At 39.7% G+C, this 22,382-nt stretch overlaps 1 protein-coding gene across 1 annotated transcript in view; it reads left to right on the forward strand.

Moving 5' to 3' along the window:
- Cog1 (conserved oligomeric Golgi complex subunit 1) overlaps positions 1-22,128 on the forward strand; it is a 236,970-nt gene extending 214,842 nt beyond the window's left edge. The window contains exons 16-19 of the mRNA XM_080268130.1: positions 9,421-9,580; positions 13,710-13,832; positions 21,296-21,583; positions 22,120-22,128. Of these exons, the coding sequence (XP_080124256.1) occupies positions 9,421-9,580; positions 13,710-13,832; positions 21,296-21,583; positions 22,120-22,128 (580 nt within the window). The remainder of the gene's footprint in view (positions 1-9,420; positions 9,581-13,709; positions 13,833-21,295; positions 21,584-22,119) is intronic.
- The last annotated feature ends 254 nt before the right edge of the window (positions 22,129-22,382 follow it).

Here is a 22,382-nt window from a genome sequence, read left to right on the forward strand (position 1 = left end):
TGGAAAAATATGTTCCAAGAGTAAGTGGGAAAGAAAACAGGAAGAAGGGATTGGTTTAACAGAAGGTGTATGATAGCAAAGAAAGAGAGGGACATGGCATGGAACAACTGGAGAAAGAGCAGTAATAATAGAACAAAGGAAGAATATAGAAGAACCAGAAATTAATATACAAGATTACGTAGAGAGGAAGAAAGGAACTTTGAAAAAGGTATAATTGACAAATGTAAGGAAGAACCCAAATTGTTTTATAGATTTGTCAATGGCAAATTGAAACAAAAGGAAGGAATCACCGAACTGAAAGTAGGAGGAGAGATGTATAAAGATGTAGCAATGCAGGCTGAAATAATGAACAAATGTTTTCAATCAGTTTTCACTAAAGAAAGGGATTTTGTGGAGGGGGAGGGAGTGACTAGAAATATAGTGATAAAAGATATAAAAGTGGAAGTACAGGAAGTGTATAAATTACTGGAAACTCAAGATGTAAGAAAAGCCGCAGGACCAGATGGTATCTCTAATTGGGTACTGAAGGAATGCAGAGAACAACTGGTGGATAAGATTCACATTTTTTAATTGTGTGTTCTCTGGAAGAAAAGAAAGTGCCTTGGGAATGGAAGTGGACCAATGTGGTACCAGTTTATCAGGGAGAAAACAAGGAGGAACCCCTGAATTATAGACCAGTGTCTCTGACCAGCGTAGTGACATAATTGTGTGAGAGAATCCTGAAAGACAGATGGATAAAATATTTGGAGGAGATAAACATTTTGGTTGAAAGTCAGTTTGGATTCAGAAGTGGAAGGTCATGTTTTTCCAATTTGTTGAGCTTTTACTCAAGAGCGATTGACGTGCTACGGGAGAGAGACAGTTGGGTTGATTGTGTGTACAGTATTTAGATTTGAAGAAAGCCTTTGATAAGGTACCCCACAAGTGACTAATGTGGAAATTGGAGTTCATAGGAGGACTGAAGGGAAACCTGCTGGAGTGGATGAGAGGCTTCTTGAGAGACACACAAATGAGGATAGTAAAAAGGACAGGATGTCTGGATGGAAGAAGGATGTCTGGATGGAGGGAAGTAACAAGTGGAGTCGCACAGGGCTCTGTTAGTGCCAGTAATGTTCATGATTTTCATAAACAATATGGTAGATGGAATGAACAGTTATGGAAGTCTGTTTGCAGATGATGCATAGATCTTGAGGAAGGTAGAGGTTGAGAAAGACTAAAATGTTGCAGGAGGACCTGGATAGGATTCATGATTGGAGCTGAATGTGGGAAATGAAATTCAGTGCAAGAAAATGTAAAATATTGGAAATGGGTAAAAGTACCAAGAGGCCATCACTGAATTATTTGATGGGTAATGAACCAATCATAAAAGCGAGAGAAGAGAAAGATTTGGGAGTGCTGGTCTAGGATATCCAGGATAGTTTGCCACCTGAAAAACACATTAACAAGATACTGTAGTTAGAATGATGTACAATCTCTTGACTAACATAAGAGTAGCATTTCATTACATGAATGAGGAGGTGATGAAAAAATTGATAGTGGCCATGATCTGCCCCAGGTTGGAATATGCAGCAATAGTGTGGTCCCTACACAAAAAGAAAGATATAAACAAGATCAAGAGATAACAAAGAACAGCAACCAATATGATCCCTAGCCTGGCAGATCTGTCGTACAGAGAGAGGCTGGAAAAGCTGGATCTTCCTTCCTTGGAAGAAAGGAGAGAGAGAGGTGACATGATTGCAGTGTTCAGGGCCATGATGGGAGTAGAAAAAATTGAGAGAAAAGATCTGTTTGTATGGAATGGAGGAGTAACAAGAGGACACTGAATGAAACCGAAAAAGCCAAGTTGCTTGAAGGATATCAAGAAATATAGTTTTCCTTATAGATGCATAGACCTGTGGAATAGCCTGGACAAAGAGTCCAGTCTAAAAACTTAAATGAGTTTAAAGCAAAATTTGACTTATTGAGAAACAGAGACATAACCCCACGAGCGTAGCTCATTTCCTGTATATCACAACTACCGTAAGTAAACACATCTGGGTAAACACACACACACACACACACACACACACACACACACGGCACCAAGGAGACCAGATGCTCGCCGCCATCGCTCCATAAACAGCCAACTTGGCCAGTGGCATTACCTAAATTAGTATCTTTATATGAGTCAAGCTCTGTACCAGGTTAGACTAAATGGTGTTCTAATATATATATAAAAAAAAAGTTTTAAGCAAGGCTTGTTCAAACAGAAAAGAAAAGAAATTAGAGTAAGAATGCACACAATCAGCTGATCGTTTGTTTAGTCTACAACTGCCCCATGGAATGTAAGTACCATATGTGCTTTTAGTACTGCAACATGACCACATACTTTAGTAAAGCAAATTTGGAAAAGAAAAGAGATAAAGGTAGAAAGCAGGACGATGATTTCTACCAAGAACTGGTTGAAATGGAGACTCACAATAAACTGGTTGAACGAGTACACAGGCTAGAGACGGCTTTTCAAAATGAGATTGATGAAATTAAGAAACAGATGCACTTGCAAAAGGAAGAAATAGAAAAATTAGTAAAGGAAGTCAACAAGAAAGACATAACCATAGATGAGCTGACAGTAGAACTGGGTTCACTTAGGAGAAAAATTAATGAAATGGCAAGTACAGTAGTCAACCACGAGAGTATTATGGAAGAGTTCAAAAATGATACAGAGACAATTAGGCAAGTAAGCAGTCTAATAGACCAGAGCAGTGATATTGAGGAGAAGATAACACAGGTGATTGAAGCTGTGCAAAGCTATAACAATGATGTGGAAACCACATATGCTGAAATGGTGAAAGTAAAGAAAGACTTAGAAACAAGGGTGGAAGAAAAAAGCATTAAAAAGGAAGTGAAAAGAATAATCCAAAACAATCCCAAGTTAGTCAGAGATTCAGTAGATATCAACAAATCTATAGTAATCACTGGTATAGAAGAGGAAGAAGTAAAAAACAAGATCTCAAGAGACAAAAAGGAGATGGCAAATGTAATGGGCATATTGAAAGAAGTATCCGAGGAAATCTGTAGTAAAGACATAGAGGAACACTAAAGGTTAGGGAAGTATGAGAGAAGCAAGTCAAGACCCTTAAAGGTAACCTTCCAGAGTGTAAACACCGTGGAGGAGATACTAAAAAATGCAAAGAATCTTATGGAAAAAGAGGAGTTCAAAAATGTACAGTAAAAGTCCAATTTTTCGGCATCCAATTCCCCGGCAAATCTGACATTTCGGCAGTTTTGAGAAATAGTCCCATTTATGAAAATCTCTGATTGTTCGGCAGATTTTCCTATTTTTTTCGTCCCCTCTACTGCTGGGGACTTCTTCCAGCAGTAGCAGACTCTAATCAACCCCTTCTATTGTACATATGTAAATAAGGAACTACTATAAGTTTAGGTAAGTGCATGTGAACTTGTAGGCCTACTGTACCATTACATTTATATACAGTATGTTCACTAATTTCTTTATTTTTCATATTCATGTATAGTACTGTATTCATTACAGTATTGTACAGTATCAAACAGTATACAGTTCTCTCTCCAAACACATTTGTAATGATATGAGTAGTGATGATAGTGTTCACCGAAACATATAAGGTATTGAGTGGGTAGGGTTTTTGATAATTCGGCAATTTTGATTTTTCGGCACTTGCCTGGCCCCATAGATGCCGAAAAATAGGACTTCTACTGTATGGATAAAAAGATGCCTAACACAAGAGGAACTGGAATTACTGAAAGAGAAGAGGGAAGAAGCAAAAACAAAAAATGAGGGAAGATCAGAGGAGGAGAAGAATACATTTTTTTTTTTACAGAGTAATAGGATTGCAGGTATGAAAGTGGTACATAAACAGGAGGGAATAAAAAGGAGGAAGGTAGTAGAACCAAGTCATGACAAGTATATAAACGAGATGATTAAGTTGATGTACTCAAATGTGAATGGAATGGTATCTAAATTATTAGATATGAATGATTATGTCAGAGGAAATGAACCACATATAATATGCCTAACTGAAACAAAATTAACACCAAGGCTATCAAATGACATCCTAAACTTAGAGGAATATAATATATGGAGAAGAGATAGGAACTTAAAAAAAGGAGGAGGAATTATAATATTAACTAAGAAAAATATAAAAGTCAAAGAAATAGAACTAGATATACCCTCACAAGTAGAACTGATTGCAGTAGAGATCAATACATCTGAAGGTAAAGTAATTGTTGCCAATTTGTACATGCCACGCAAGTCAAACACATGGGAAAGAGACGAGTATGAGGACCTGGCAGAGAGTACAATTCAGAGTTTAAGATCATTACTACATAAAATGGAAGAGAAATCAGAAAGAATTATACTAACTGGAGATTTTAATACAAATATAAATTGGAATACTCTAGATATAATAAGCCAAGAAAGCTGTTGGGACCAAAAGCTCCTGGATCTCCTGCAAGAGTTTTTCCTAACGCAACATGTAAGGGAAAGCACCAGAAAAAGAGGACTTGATGTACCCTCAATGCTAGATCTCATATATACTAGGCAAGAAAATGATATTGACAATTTAATATACCACCCTCCATTTGGCAAAAGCGACCATGCAGTACTAAATTGCAACTTCAGGATAGCATATGACATAGTTAACAGCAATGAAAGTTACAAAAAGAGCCTAAACTATAAAAAGGGAAACTATCATGACCTAAAGAAGTACTTCTTAGAAATTGATTGGGGAAAGGAGCTTAGAGGACAAGATTTAAATGCTGTATATAAAAAATTATGTGAACTTTATGAAATACGAGTCCAGAAGTGCATCCCAAAGCACAAAGAAGCAGAAAAGAAAATAAAGAAATGGTTCAATACAGAATATAAAAAGTCAGAAGAAAAAAGAGATTTGTTGTGGAATAGATACAGAAGACACAATAGTGAAAGGGCATATAATAATTACAAACAGGCAAGAAACGATTATACAAGAATAAGGAGGGAAGCCCAAAAACAGTTTGAGGAGGATATCATAAATAAAAGTAGTGATCAAGCGAAGCTATTTTACAGCTACATCTGAAGCAAAACCAAAGTAAAAGATAAAATACAGTCCATTACGGACGAGGGAATCACCAATACACAAGAGAAGGACATTTGTGAAGCACTAAACTAGAAATTCCAATCAGTTTTTAAAGAGGAAAAAAATTTTGAGAGGGATTATGTGAGAAAAAGTAATTTAGGATGAGCTAAGTAAATTAGACAAAGGAAAAGCAAATGATCCTGATGAAATTTCATGTTGGGTACTGCGTGAATGTGCAAAGGAGTTAAGTAAACCATTATTTTTAATTTTCAAGAAATCCTTGAGTCAAGGTAAACTACCTGATGTTTGGAAGAAAGCAAACATTGTTCTCTTATTCAAGAAAGGGAATAGACAAAATCCACTCAACTACCGACCAGTATCGCTAACCAGTGTTGTAAGCAAGGTATTAGAAAAGCTTATAAAAAAAGCTTGGGTAAATCATCTAGAAGAACACAATATGATAACAGAAAGACAGTTTGGTTTCAGAAAAGGAAAATCATGTGTTACTAATCTGTTGAGCTACTGTGATAGAGTAGCAGACACATTACAGGAAAGAGAAGGATGGGTGGACAGTATCTATTTAGATTTCAAGAAAACATTTGACAGTACCACACCAAAGACTTTTATGGAAACTGTACCAGCAAGGAGGAATTCGAAGCAAACTGTATTGTTGGATGCAAGATTTTCTCATAAGAAGAGAAATGAGAACCGTACTAAGGGGAAATTACTCATCATGGGAAGAAGTAACTAGTGGAGTACCACAGTGTTCAGTGCTGGCACCAATCATTGTTTTTAGTGTATATAAATGATATAGACAATAACACTGGAAATGAAAGCTATTTAAATACGTTTGCAGATGATGCAAAAATACAAAGGAGAATTACTAACACAGCCTCTTGTAAAGAGCTACAAGAAGAATTAAATAAACTTCATGAATTCAGTGTGGACAAGTGTCATGTAATCAAGTTTGGTAAAAGTGGAAAAAGACCTGATTGGGATTATACGTTAGGAAATAAAACCTTACACACGTCAGAAAGAGAGAAGGACCTAGGTGTGATTATCAGTAACAGACTATCTCTGGCTGACCACATCAGTGAGAACATGTATACGCTGCTTGCAAATATGTGAATAGCATTCACATTCATAAATGAAGACATCCAAAGAAAGATAATAACATCATTCATCAGACCAACCCTGGAGTATGCATCAGTAGTCTGGAGTCCTCATCTCAAAAACACATGGACAAGATTGAAAAAGTTCAAAAGGCTGCTACAAGATGGGTACCAAGCTTAAGGGATCTAAGCTATGAAGAAAGACTAAATAAACTGAATCTACCAACACTACAGGAAAGAAGGAAAAGAGGTGACATGATTATGCTATATAAATGCATATCAGGGAAGGAGAAAATAGTCATAAATGATTACTTAACGTATGGGGAAGCATCAGCAAGAGGACATTGCAAAAAACTGCATAAGAAGAGAGGTGATAAAAACACAAGGAAATTTAGTTTCCCAAATAGAGCAATTGATCAGTGGAATGCAGTACTGAATGAAATAGTGTGTGCCAAAATAATTCACAATTTTAAGGATATGTACAATAATTATGGTTTAATACACGGGACAGTACGAGCTTGACTCATTCCTGTAAAGATACAATTAGGTAAGAACACACACACACACACACACACACACAGAGCGGCTGCGATCGTACCTTTCTTCCTCTCTGTAACTCCTTTTCTACGGTCTGGATGCATACCAACACTGCTAGAGGATATGAGTAACCAGCTTATTTGTCCAGTTTTTATATTATGTATATATATAAGGTATAAATGTGTGTATTTACTGTATATTCTCATAGGGAAACTTAGGTGCATTTCAATGTTTTCTCTCAGGCATTTTGCTCAGAAAGTATTGGTCACATCAAAAATATGAAAAAAGCAAGAGCACGCTGCTGATTTCTTATGCATACTTTTGTAATACATAATAACCTTTGTGTGCAAATTATTTTGGGAAAAGTTTGGAAACACAAACATACTCAGCTTACAGGCACAAGCTTTCGTGCTGTTACCCTGTCCAACCCGTCCTAACTTTTCAAAAATTGTTTTCTCAAAAACAGTAAGGGTTATAGTAATTTCTATTATATCATGGTCTTCATTATCCTTTGGTTAATAAAAATGTAAATAATATACATATATGTATATTACAGTCTCAGTAATAACATATGAAAAAATAAATAATACATTTGTAGGCGATATTTTGCTTTTTTCAATTTGCTTGTAAACTCTTGGGCGTATCAAAACTTCCCAGTGCTGATCAGAAAGCTTGTGAAATTCTGCACATAGACAAGTACTTTGCAACTGCACGTCTTGGGAAAAATTTTAGGTAATGATGGTGGGAAGTTATAAGAAGCTAGTTTTCTCCTAAATATGGTTTATTGTCACTTCATTTCTGTACATTTGTTCATCTGTTTTATTTATTTATTTTTTTTTACTTATAAACATCAGCAAAGATGATGGGTTACTAAATATATCAATATAAGCATTTTCCAGGGACAAATTTGTCCGTAGATTTTTTTCTTTCCGTGTGAGCAGAGGCAGCCTCAGTAGGGTTTTGGTTTTGTGCCAGGCACAGAAACTTACTGGAAACTTACGGTGCAGGAAAGGGTTAAAGTAGACACTAAAACTTCTTCGTGCAAACCTTCTGCAGCTGCCACAATCAGATCTGTGCTTCTTATGAAGTTCTTGATAGCACCAGCCACTTTCTTTCCCTGTGCCACTCAACTTCCAATTTTGCACTTTTACCTCATTTTTCTGTCACTGCACCCAGGTACTTAACCTCTCTCACCAAGCATCTCTCCATTCATCACACAGGAAGTTACCTTCTGTCACAGCGACCATCACTTTACTTTTATCATCTACATTTGCTTTCAAGACATGATGCTAATAAACATGTACAAAACTCTGCATTAATGAAATGGATTCTTGTTATTTAATTTGCAAGGAGCACTACATCATCAGCATACATTAGATTCAACATGCTCCTTCCTTCACCATTTACTACCATCATCCCTCTTTTCAATACTTATGTTTTTATCTCTCTCATAACCCCATCCATGTACAGTATACCGGTATACACTGAATAGCCATGAGGAATCATACAACCTTGTCTTATGCCAGCACACATCTTAAATCATTCTCCAAGACATGCACCTACCCTTGTGCATGCTTCACCCCCATCATAAGAATGCTTAAAGGCATTTAGCAGCTTACCATCTACAACATACATATGCAAAACCATCTATAATCCCATTCTTTTTATATTGTCATATGCTTTTTTCAGATTCATAAATGCCATAAATATCGTAAAATCCTCACAAACCTTCTCCACTGTCTCTCATTGCAGATATTTGATCCACACATCTGCTGTTCCTAAGCCACCCTGATCGTCACTCGTGAAGTCTCTGATACATACCTTTTTTTGTTTATGATAATTCTTCCATGTAACTTTCATACAACACTCAAGAAACTTATGCCATGATAATTTTTGCATTCAATGTACTCACTTTTATTCATGTACAGCAGCACAGTACCAGGCTTCTTTTCACTCTACTGATACAGTTTTCACTCATTCAAGCTTTTGTGTATGTATCTAATAAACATACACTTAATTGTCGCAGCAGACACCCCATCAACACCTGCTGCCTTCCCATTTGTCTGCTGCTTTTCACCTTTCTTCACTTCTACCATTGTCATGTTTCTTGGCACTACATTCCTTCTCTGCACACCACCAAAACCAGACATGTTTATATCTGCTCTGCTTTCACCATTCCCATTCATCAGCATTTCAAATATTCATTCTATCTGGTCCTTACTTCACTTCCATTGCTTTGTGCTATTCCACTTTCACCTCTCACTTTTGAACTCTTTCCAGTTTCTTTACATTTTTGCACCTGTTTCCAGAGCACTTCCCATTCAGAGTAATTTGCATTTATTTTTCACCCATGATCATAATTTGCCTTCATTTTCCTCTTGACTTGTCTCATTGCATGCTTCTTACTTTCAGTGTATTTTCTTTAGTTTGACTCTCTCTGTATTTATTTATTTATTTTTTCCTGCATCCACTATAGCCACTTCTTCCTCATTTCCTTCACTGCTCTTTTAACCATTTCATCCCACCACACACTGCCTTGTTTCTTACTTGTTAGCTGCACAAATTGAAATTCAGAAATCTGGTGTTCATGGGTAGGTTGGGATGGGAGGAACAGATACTAACTTCCAACCTCCATGGATTTTTCTGAAGTTGTGCAGTACTGATGAATATGATACAAATATGATATATTGATTCGGCAGAGGGAACCAGAGTGTAGTGTCAGAGGGCACTTGTGAGGCAGTTGTATCAGCATACCAGACAGTCCTGAAGGACCCAGGCAACATTACTCAGACCCTCGCACTTCAGCTTATTTTTGACCTGCGCTTCATACAGGCAATTCTTCTTCCCCGAGATAACAAGGTACAGTTGCTAATACTTAAGCAGAATAATATTGCTTTGTTCAGAAGATCCTTATGTATTTAAAAAAAAAAAAAAAAAAAAAAAAAAAAGAGCTGTTATTGTATTTATATTAATGTGTTTTTGCATAGCCAGAAACCTTCTTACCTCCACTACAAATTTCTAAAGTTAAATTTAGAAGTCCTCCAATGCATTGTCACTAAAAAGAAAGGGACTCTTTTCATGGCAGCCAAAGATGAAGAGGTGTTTCAGTTTCTGTAATATTATCAAAATACTCCCAGGAGGAGTATTTCTTAACCATTTTTTATTCACTCCATTGACATCTGCGAGCTTGCTCATGAACCCCATCTCTTGATAACTACTGTATATTGTAATTTGCTTTTTTTACCATTTCCTGCCTAGAAATCAACTTATCATTGAATATAATTACCTAATAGCAGGCAAATAATGTCATTAGGACTCAGTAAAACCAGTTAGAGAGAGAGAGAGAGATTGTCAGGTGTGAAAGGATTGATCTTGCTCGGTAGTCTCTTGAATGTGTGGAAGAATTTTGTTATTTGGGGACATGTTATGCACTGGTGGGGCTGGAAGTAACTCAGTGGCAAGGGTAAGGAGTGGTTGGAGAAAGTTCAGGGAGCTGTTGCCTTTCGTGACATTGAGAGGGCTGTCCCTCTGTTGTAAAGGATCTTTGTATGTGGCATGTTATGAGTGCAATGAAATATGTAGTGACACGTGGACAGTAAGGGAAGAGGATATTCATTGACTCAAATGTACAGAAATGACATTGATCAGATGGATGTGTAGAGTGTCCTTGAATGAGAGGCCTTGGAAGGTTTAGGATTGCAATTGAAGAGTTAAGTGGTGGGGTGGGACTTGAATGTGTTGGTGTTGTGATGAGGAGGGGTAGATTAACCCCTTAACCGCGGGCTTGTTTTTCTTTGACTTGCGGCTCCTGCGGACATATTCACGCTCCGACAGACTCTCTAAAAATATTTGCCAAAAATCAGTTATTATTCCTAGAATATTAAAATCACATATGCATATGGCATATACCTTCAGCTTTCTTGTGGGGTGTTTGTTGAGCCTTCGTCGAGTACCATAGGACTTGTGGAGACCTCTGAAGTTGGATAACGAAGTCTCCACTTTACACTTCCCGACAACCCGTAATATGATTACCACAGCCTGACATTATCACTAGAAACACTATTCTATGATTCTCAAATAGTTTGGAATCCATACTCCAAAAAAAAAAAACACTGTGAAAGCAATGAAAATTACAAGGGCGTATGACCTTCCCACTTGCGATCGTTCGCCACTGGTGTTCTGTCATTTATTATTCATAAAACCTCTTACACTTTATATATCTATTACTGTATAACACTTATATATATCTACAGTCTTTATCCATAAGTTTCTTTCAGTAATAGTAGTTTATTGTCACTGTAGGCATTCAGTTTCAGTAAAATATGTAGCATTCACTTTCTCGTCCTGTATACTAGCGTTGAGAGTCAGTATCACTTTCACCTTCACTTTCATAACTCATAGTATTCATACATGCTAGAGTGAAACCTTCACTTTCATTACTCCTAGTATATATACTCATATTCTTATAATACTACTCATTTACATTTCTATTTCCGTTCTCTATTTTATTTACATTATTTACATTTCTATTTTATTTACACTGTGTTAGCCACTGTCACTTGCAGTAACTTATAAAACTATTTTCCATTGTTCACTTATATTTACATTCATTGTTTTCACTTGCTGTTTACACATTCTTTACACATTATTTACACATTATTTACATTTCCACTTGCACTATTTTACTCACCAGAAAGATCGTAGTCACTCTCTATCATTTGTCAGCCCTTTACCTCTTTCCACACGAGGTTTAGTAGAGGGTAGAGATCACAGGGCCCTTTGCATGGGGCTAAAAAGTGGCGGAATTGGACAGGCGCGAATCTGACGTATTTTCACCTTGAAAGACGACAGTAAACTGATACTGGTGGCCTGCCTGACTAGGGAGAGTGCAATACTGCCAACGTCAGCCTTGTGACAGCTGCTAATATATAGCTATGAAATGATTGGCGGGAAATCTAGACAATACATAATAAATTAGGTAGTTCCAGGTGAATGTAAATATCACTTAGGCTTCTCCCTTCCCTCCTTATACATATTTTTATTACAAGAATAGATTATACGGCATATTTCAAGGGGAAATAAACAGTGAAAATTAGCGAACGAGTGCACGTGAGGTGTTGTCAGGTGATAATTAGCCAATTCCAGGTGTATGGCACTATCACTTACCTTATTTCTTTTTTGTATATATTATTTGGTACAGTATAAGAATAGGGCATAGGACTTATTTCAATGGATGAAATCAGTGGAAAATTCCAGGGAAGATTTACTTAGCGTAGAATACAGTGTGGTGGCTTGCAATAATTAGGTACTTCCAGGTGAATGTAAATATCACTTATGCTTCTCCCTTCCTTTCTTATACATATTTTTATTACGAGAGTAGATTATACGGCATATTTCAAGGGGAAATAAACAGCGAAAAGTAGCGAACGAGTGCATGTGAGGTGTTGTCAGGTGATAATTAGCCAATTCCAGGTGTATGGCACTCTCACTTACCTTATTTCTTTTTTGTATATATTATTTGGTATAAGAATAGGGCATAGGGCTTATTTCAATGGATGAAATCAGTGGAAAATTCCAGGGAAGATTTACTTAGCATAGCATGGCCGGGCAGGCAAGAGGAGAGGGTAATGGAGAGGAGGTAGGGAGGGGAGTCAAGAATGGGGGGAAATGGCTAAATTGTCAACAATGGATGGGAGTACAGATGAGATTAGGAGTGCTGACTAGTGTTGGACATTAGTAGTACTGATAGATGATACAAGTCACCTCTTGAAAGCCCGGGTGAATTCAAAATAACAGAATCACAAAAGTGACGCCCCGCGGTATGATCCCTTGCTCCCACGCGTCACAAAAGTGACGCCCCGCGGTTAAGGGGTTAAGATGGTTTGGGTACGTTGAGAAGATGGAAGATGACGTTTGGGTGCAGATGGTGAGAGCTAAGAATGTCAAGGGTAGGGTTGTTAGAGGCATACCCAAAAAGACCCCAGGATGAGGTCATAGAGTGTGACCTCAGGGATAAGGAAATGAATGGAGAGGCTGCCAGAGATCAAGCAGTGTGGAGAGCTGCCAATAGGTGACCAAGGCCGATGCATGTAAGCATGTTGGAGCCTTTATAATTGAAACAAAATGACAAAAAGTTATTGATATGTTCATGAGTAACATAAAGATTTAAACAGCTGATCTACGTGGTGGTAACTGAGCTCACATGAAACATGAAACAAATAGCAGTCACTCATTGTTTTTTGCAGGTTTCCTTTTGCTGACTCCATTTTTATGCATAGTACCTCTCAGAATTTACTGGACAATAACTTCATATTTTTGTTGGGTTTTGGGATTGCTGTGTTGGATGCAGCAGTTGCTATTAATGGCCGAGAAGCATTCAGAAAGGATATGATGTTATTATGGCTTCTATAAAGCATTTTAATATACAGTATATTTTTTTGACATTTGTGTAAAGCTGTTATGTATGGCCAGAAAATTTAGAAAATGTGTATATCACATTTTAGGCTCCATTGAATACATAATTGCATTTTCAACAGTTTAATCATTTACTTCCCACAAAATTACAAAATGCCCCCCACTATCTCACCACCCAGTCCCAAACAAGTCACCCACCCTCCTCACCTACTTACACATAACACTTCTGTGCCCAGTGCCTGTAGGGGTAGTATATATTACAATTTGTAATCATGTGTAACTCTGTCTACTGAATGCACCGGCCCCTGAGAACTTAGTAGTGGCTGAGGTAGGAGGACAGTCAAAAGTAATATAAGAATAGCAAGTCACCAGAACCAGTCAGATTTTTTCCTACAAGTTCAGTTGTTCAAATTTCATGAGTTCATGAGAGATGGATGGGGGGTCCAGAACCAGTTAATCACAGATAACACAGCCCTTCATATAAATCTTAGTATATTTGGCTGCAATGACTTTTGATGTTTGAGTTTCAGGATAAGACACTATAGTAAATAAATCACTCACACACTGCCTACAGACAGCTGCAGGTCAAGTGACAGCCCTGATACAGACATTGGAGGCAAGGGTTGATCCATTTGACCTGGATGTCTTCTCCCCTCACCTGTCAGCACGAGTCAGACTGGCAGCACACAGGGCACAGGTGAGGCGCTACATGGGATTAGGAAATAAAGGACAGACAGTTCTCATTGTAAGTCAGGGATGTTCCAGTATTTCTCTCTCTCTCTCTCTCTCTCTATCTATCTCTATCTCTATGCCTACACAAGGTAAGTAAAATTTCCTCACAAGTTAAGTAGTTATTCGTACAAGGTTGACTGGAGTCACAGTTTTGGTCACCGTACAAGTTAAATCCATGCGATTCGATGCATGCAAGTTGAGGATGATTGTACAACAGAGCCTTGAAGTACGAGGAACTAGTATGCAATGAATTGCTCAAAATGACGACAGAAATGTTACAGACTTTTTCGATATACAATATCATTTTCGCTTATGTGATTGTTATGATTCTCCATGAAGCCTTACTGGTTGATATATGATCACTCTTTTCGCCTACACGATTGCCAGCACACAGTCATGCAGTCATTTGTTTTTACCAAGATGGCCTTTGAGCTCATCACTGTTGGGTGTCTGATAGAACAGTATTGTGGTGTTGGAGTTTATGCATCAAGTGAAGTGTAGTGAAATGGAATAACTACCAGTATAGGTAAGTTGAAAACTTGTTTTTAGACTTATTTTTGTGGTAAGCAACAAGTGAAATGCAGTGAAGTAACTACTAGTTGAGGTTCCTTGGAAACTTGTTTTTAGACTTTGTTGTATGAGTGATCCTTGGCCAAAAATGTATCCCCACTGGACTCATGTTATAATTTATTCGATATTCAATAAATGGCTATGCGATGGCATTTTTCAAATGCATTCTTATTGTAAAATGAGAGCAAGATATACTGTACTTAAGTATTAGCAGGTGTTGGAAATGGATGCCTTCGTGAGGCCACCACCTCCACAACTAGAGCATTTTTAGGTATTAGTAAGAAAGCACTGACATCAGCATAATGTATGTTGTCAGTGGTTTAATTAGGGTATGGGAAAAAATTATTACAGTGCTAAGTAACTCGAGAAGCTATACAGGTCCTTAAACAAAAAATTAGAAATAACTGCAAGGATACTTCAAGTACTTTTATAGGTTAGATCATAAATATGTTGTTAGATTCCCAGCTCCACAGTCCTTTTGCTTTAGTCACCTCAACAGTAAATAAAGGAATGTATGAATAGTACACTTTCTCTCCAGTTCCAAGCAGTACTCGCTGTAATGCAGGAAGAAGAAAACAGAGACAGTAGAGTTTCAGCTATGGCTTTGTTCCAGCCCATTTATGGCTGAGTTGCATGCACAGTCCTTTGAATCTAATGACATTTTTCGTTTCCTCTGGGTACTCTAGGTTATTACCAGCTGCGGTAGCAAAGCTGGTATTGTTTTCACTTTGCTTGTGTGTGTGTGTGTATGTGTATTAGCACGATAACTTTGCAAGCACTCAAGATATCATCACAAGATTTTACAGGTGTGTAGTAGGAAAAAAAATTGATCATGAGTTCAAAATTGGTGAAAATAGGTCAAGGTCTGTGTGTCTGTTACCACGATAACTTCGCAGCTGCTCAGTTTACCATCACAAAATTTTACATGTGTATAGTAGGGATGAAAATCTATGAGTATTGTTTTCATTTCATCTGTGTGTGTGTGTGTGTGTGTGTGTGTGTGTGTGTGTGTGTGTGTCTGTTAGCACAATAACTTTGCAACTGCTCAAGATATCACAACATTTTACAGGTATGTAGTCTATCTATCTATATACCTAGGCTGCGTCCCCCAAGGAAAGGGAGGTAGCCGAGACAGGACGACACACTCTCCATTTACTCATCCATTCAAACACATTCATTCACATCTTAGCCCCAAAGGGGAGAACGGACAGATCCTCACCGCACCACACCGCACAAGGGTCAACTGCGCAATGCAATCAGTGACATCCGCAGCAGGGCCTGACAGCAGAACTGGTTTACCCCTGCCACATCATAACAGACCCATCCCCTTACCCGCACCTGACCTGACTAGCTGATCAGACCAAATGCGGGAGAATATCCCCTCAGGGCTGCATCATCACTTATTCGTTCACAATTTCTCTCCATTTATTTCTGTCACGCATAGCCACTCTTCCTTGCTCAACAGACATCCTTCTCGCATCCAGCGCTCTCTTCACACTGTCCATCCATCCTATTCGTGGTCTTCCTCTCAGCCTTACACCTCTCACATCAGATCTAGTTATCTTTTTCACCAATCGCTCATTATCCATTCTCTCCATATGCCCAAACCATCGCAACACCCTCTGCTCAACTCTACCAGCCATCTCCCGAACAACTCCAGTTCTCCTTTGCACTTCATCATTTCGCACCCGATCCATACGCGTCACTCCACACATACTCCTCAGACACCTCATCTCCATTACATTCAAACTTTTCCTCTCTGCTACACCCATATTCCATGTTTCAGCCCCATATAATGCAATTGGTACCACAACACCCCCATACAGCCTTCTCTTTACATCCATTCTAAGCGAACGACATTTAAACACTTTTTTCATTCCTCCCAGCACCTTTCCTACTTCATTTATTCTAAACTTCACTTCTGCATCTATTCTTCCATCCACAGCAACATGTGACCCTAGATATTTAAAACAATCTACCTCCTCAAGCAACTCACCATTCAAAACTATATTCATCCCCCTACCATCTATCAACCTCGTACACTTCGTCACTTTACTGTTATTCTCATTTACTTTCAAATTCCTCCTTTCACACACCCTTCCAAACTCCTCTACCAACTGTCTCAATCTCTCCTCTGAATCAGTCACCAGTGCAGTATCATCTGCAAACAGCAGCTGCTTCAGATTCCAATCTCCACCATCAACATTTACCAGACTCAGACCACCTATAAAACTCTTGCATTCACCTCCCTTACAACACCATCCATGTAAATATTAAACAACCAAGGCGACATCACACATCCCTGTTGCAGCCCCACTCTCACGGGAAGCCAATCACTCACAGCATTTCCCACTCTTACACATGCTCTACTATTTACATAAAAACTTTTCACCCCTTTTAGTAACCTACCATCAAGTCCATACAATCTTAAAACAGTCCACAAAGCCTCCCTATCAATTCTATCATACACTTTCTCTAAATCCATAAATGCCCAAAACACATCCTTGCCTTTCGCTAAATACTTTTCACACACTTGTCTCACAGCAAACACCTGATCAACGCATCCCCTCCCTCTCCTAAAGCCACACTGCTCATCACTAATCACTCCCTCTGTACCCTCTCTAACTCTCATAATTAACACTCTACCATACACCTTACCTACAACACTTAACAGACTTATACCCCTAAAGCTAGTACATTCATACTTATCACCCTTGCCTTTATACAACGGGACCACACAAGCACTTGCCCAGTCAATTGACACCATACCTTTCTCAAAGCACACATTCAACAATCTTACTAACCAGTCAACAATAGTCACTCCACCACCCTTCAGGCATTCCACAGCACACCCATCCATACCTGCAGCTTTCCCTGTTTTCATCTCCTTTACTGCCTTCTCCACTTCCTCCTTCGTGATCAAAGAATCATTCAACTCTCCCAACACATTTATTCCTTGCACCCTTCCATCCGCCACAATCTCAGGCACTCTTTCCTCCTCTACATTTAACAATCTTTCAAAATACTCTGCCCATCTCTTCCTTACTGCATCCATCTCAGTTAACATCTTTCCATCCTCTGCTTTTACTCGTTCTTCCTTCCCAGACTCTCCCTTTCGCACCCTTTTCACCTCCTTCCAAAACATTTTCTTATTCTGTTGAAAATTCTCTGTCAGCCGCCTACCCCACCTCTCATCTGCTGCCACTTTAGCATCACGCACAGCCCTTCTCGCTCTATTCCTCTTTTCCTTATACCTTTCATATGACATCTCATCTTTCCTCTGCAGCCACACTTCATATGCACGTCTCTTCTCAGCCACAGCCATACTTACTTCCTCGCACCACCATTCACTTCCTTTTCTTACACCACCACCCACATGTCTCACACCACACACCTCTTCTGCATGCCCCACCACAGCACTCTTAAACAACTGCCATTCCTCCTCCACGCTGCCATTTTCCCGATCTTTCACTGCGTTCCACTCATCTTTCAATTTCTCCTGATACTCTATCTTTTTCTCTCTCTTATCCAACTCACTCACTTTCAAAACCTCCCTGCCACACCTAACCCTCCTAGCTCTCACCCATCTCTTACCTACTCTTAACTTTCCCTCCACCAGGTAGTGGTCAGACATACCTCCACCCTCCCCTCTCAGAACTCTCACATCCAACAATCTTCCTATTACATTCCTAGACACAACCACATAGTCCATCAAAGCTCTATCAACAACCCTTCTACCCTCCTGTCTCACCCATGTATACTTATAAATATCTTTCTTCACAAACAGCGTATTCCCAATCACCATCTCTCGCTCAACACACATCGTTATCATTCATTCCCCATTTTCATTTCTTCCAGGCACACCATGCATACCAACTACGCCTTCAACTGCTACATTTCCCACTCTAGCATTCAGATCTCCCATCATTACCACATTCACATTCGCTCCAAAACTCTGCAGACACTCATCAACATCATTCCAGAAAGACTCCCTCTCTTGTTCATCCCTTTCACTACCAGGCCCATATGCACTCACAAACACCCACAACTCACATCCAAATTTCGCTTTCACCCACATCAGTCTCGATGACACCTCCTTCCATTCAATCACACATTGCTGTACTTCCGTACTCACTAACAAGGCCACACCTTCTCTTGCCCTTCCTCTATCAACACCTGACAATCTTCCATTCACACTTCCAAACATAGATTCCCCTTTCCCTTTCATCTTCGCTTCACTCAAAGCTAACATATCCAACTTTCTTCTCACAAACATTCTCCCAATCTCCTCCCTTTTAGCCTCAATCGTACTACATCCACGCACATTCATAGACCCAATCTTCAGGGTACGGGGATAACTCCATCCCCCATCCCTTTTTCTGGCCTGTCTCTTTTTAGGAACTAAAAAACGGAGGAGGGGGTCCCTAGGGATGAAAATCTTTTACAAGTTCGAAATTAGCGAAAGTAGGTCAAGGTCAAGGCCATATTCCGAGCCACTTTAGATACGTATCGGCTTGCGGCTGGTGTGATTCTCCCCTTGGGGGGCCTCTAGTTATATTTACCTTAGGAGAGACCTTTAGAACTGGATGGGTTATAATCTTTATTAACCATTTACTTCTTGGGTACTCTCATGCTAAATGAAATTACGTTACAGGATCAGGAGTAAAATAAATGCATTATCAGAATGATGTGATTAAAAGTGAACATTGTGTGTTAAGTTGTCAAGCTTGTACGAAGTAGTTACTCATCGTGCATATGATACCGTGGTACCTCCAAGTTTCAGTGGTACCATCCCATAATACCTCTGTATAGATAACATGAATTGTAACTCCTATAGTATTCTGACTAACCTGTATGGTGTTCCTTCCCACCACCACTCCATCCACTGCTAAGAATAAGTAATCAGTGCACTATATGTCTGTCTGTCTGTAGCCAAATACCTAAATCCTGGAAGAGGTGGCCACGAACAATTGCCTCCTTGTCCTCTGCCGCCAGGCTGCCCTCCCCCAAACACATCACCCTCTGTCAAATACCTCTCCACCTCATCATCAGCCTCCCCCTGCTCCTCTCACATTCCACCTCACTCATACTATCTCCTGGTCAGTCTCTTATGCTTCATTCTTTCCAGCTAGCCAGACCTTCTTAGGATACTTCTGACATTTTCCAGCTCATTCACATCAGCACTACAATGCACTACATGCAAGAAGTGCAGTAAAGAAGTCAGTTGGTTTAAAGATAGACTGTATATTAATGATATAATCACATCATATACTTGGATATGATTTGTAAAGTCAAGCAGAAGGTTGAAGGGGAGGTGACAAGCAGAGGAACAGGTAGTTTGGTATAGCAAGTGAATTTTTGTGACGAGATTCACTTGAGAAGGGTTGCCCCCTTCTGTTGTGTGAATGAATATGAGATGACAAGATTAAGTTGCCTGTCACAGAATTTTAAATCTTTGTTACATCAAGTCCATCTCTAATTTAACTTGGGATATGTTGACTGTATACTCTTGGTGAAAGGCATTTCAGTAGTCTTAAACAGCAATGTTATCCACCACTTTCAGTGGAGACAGCCTTATGACTTCTTTGATACCAAAGGGCAGGAGATTGAAATTGGAATTTCTGCTTAGATTGTTGTCCCTAAAGAGATACAAGAACTGTATTCACAGCCTCCTCACTCCTTGTGAAAAATGGGATTCAAAGTTATGGGACAGTCACCTTGCCTGTAACACAACTAATTGGTTGACTTTGGGAAAAATGTGATGGAAATTTGCAGTGTGGGAGTTACATAACCTTTAGGAAAAATGGCTTATGGTCATCACCCTCCCATAATGTCTGCCAAAGTCAGCCCTAACCACTTCAAACTGGCCTTGAATGTACCAGGCAATGATAAACGCAGTTAATAATACACTGTACTGTGGTGAACCTGAAGTGCGAAGGTAGACCACACCATCATCCAGACTATCACCCCATACCATTACAAAGACTCTGTCATCATCCACGTCTTCACCCCACTCCATTGCCCAGACCACACCATCACCAGACCACATCATCACCAGATGCCATCATCCACACCACACCATGCCACCACCTGCAGCACACAGTCACCCAGACCAAACTATCACCCCACACTGTCCTAACGGGCCCAGGTTCAAATCCTGGCTGGGGCAGGGAACAGTTTAAAGATTTGAATTTCATTAAATCAGGCTTTACTGATCTACCAGAAGACCCGCCGACATGTCGTAAAAATACCCCCGCTAATACCAATACACCAGTCCTGTATGAGACAGCCCTAGCATGTATTCAATATGGGCGGTGGGTGTTAGCGCCGAAGTGGTGACATGTAGAGGTGTATGGTATGTAGGAGGACTGCTGGCCCTTGATAGCAGGCTGTGAAGCCTATGCCCAGAGTCGGACACACACACACACACACACACACACACACACACACACACACACACACACACACACACACACACACACACACACACACACACACACACACACACACACACACACACACACACACACACACACACACACACACACACACACACACACACACACACACACACACACACACACACACAAAAAACACTGTTGAGCCTCTGAGTAGTCACATGACTTGTGCTGCAATAGATAGGTCTGTGCAGTGACAGATAATGCCATATTCAGTCATGTTTGGTCCTGCATCTAACCAGATGCCAAGTGCATTATGTACAGTCAGCATAATGGGGGAGCATGTTATAGGTGAGCTCACTGTAATGGTACTGTATTGACAGAGATGATGTTCAGGGCACTTAGTGAGGAAAGAACTAATTAACTGTAAGTGAACATGACATCTTGCTTTATGTGACAGGTATTGTTGGGAGCAGTGTTGCCCCGTGACCGCCCTTCCCTACCGAGCCGCAACCCACCTCCAGCCTCATCAGCTACTTCATCTTCTGCTGTCTCTAACAACAATGCTCTGCCCATTGTCTTAGCAACAGAAATCCCTAGATTTTCCAATGTACCTCTTCCTGTCTCCTCCATCAAGCCTGCTTCTTCTCTGCCAAGTTCTTCCCTACCAGGCTCTGTGTCTGCCCCATCCTTGGCTATGGTTGGCAGTTTGAATGATCAGACACTGAAAAAGCAAGGATCCCCTAAGGTAAGTGTTTATGTATTTACTTGCACATACTTTTATCAGAACAGGTCATTAAAGCATCCCCGTCAGAAAACACACTTGCAGAAATAAAAGCAAAAAATGGAGCAACAAAAAAGTTGCCCCATATTTTATTGTTCATAGGCAGTAACAAGCACCTGAGTGTACTGTACATGATGTTTTATGAATCCCATGGAGCAACTGATCTGTAGGGGTGAACAAAGCTATATACTTTCAGTGGAGGAACAATTAGATACACTGGCTGCCATTTTTCTGCTTGTTGATGAGAGAGGTTTAAGAGAGAAAGCTTGGGGTGGAGGAATGGCTGGTTAGAGTGATTATGGCTGTGTACGTGGGTGCTCACATCCAGGTGAGAGTGTAATGGAGATTTGAGTGATGAGTTTCCTATGAATGTTGGCATGCATCAGGGGTCAGTTTTGAGTCCTTTATAGTTGTCATGTTGCTTGAAGCTCTCTCACATGACTTCAGAATTGGATTCCCATGGGAGATGCCATATGCTGATGACTAGGTGTTGATTGCAGAGAAAGTAAGGGAGGCAGAGGAAAGATTTAGGATGTGGAGAACAGAATGGGGCACGAGCGTTTTAGAGTAAATGCGGAAAAAAATGAGTGATGATATCTAGGGCTGGTGGTGGTACTGTCAGGGCAGAAGAAGAGTGGCCGTGTGTGGTGTTCCACAAGGGCATGGGAAGTAATTTCATCTTGTGCAGTCTTTCTGATAAGTGGGTGCATAAGAGATGTAGTGGTATTAGAAGTAGACTGCAAGATCATGCTGATTTCATTTG

Source organism: Coenobita brevimanus, chromosome 26, assembly GCF_032717465.1.
Source record: "Coenobita brevimanus isolate Jiangsu-jjx chromosome 26, ASM3271746v2, whole genome shotgun sequence".
In the NCBI taxonomy this organism is placed as follows: Eukaryota; Metazoa; Arthropoda; class Malacostraca; order Decapoda; family Coenobitidae; genus Coenobita; species Coenobita brevimanus.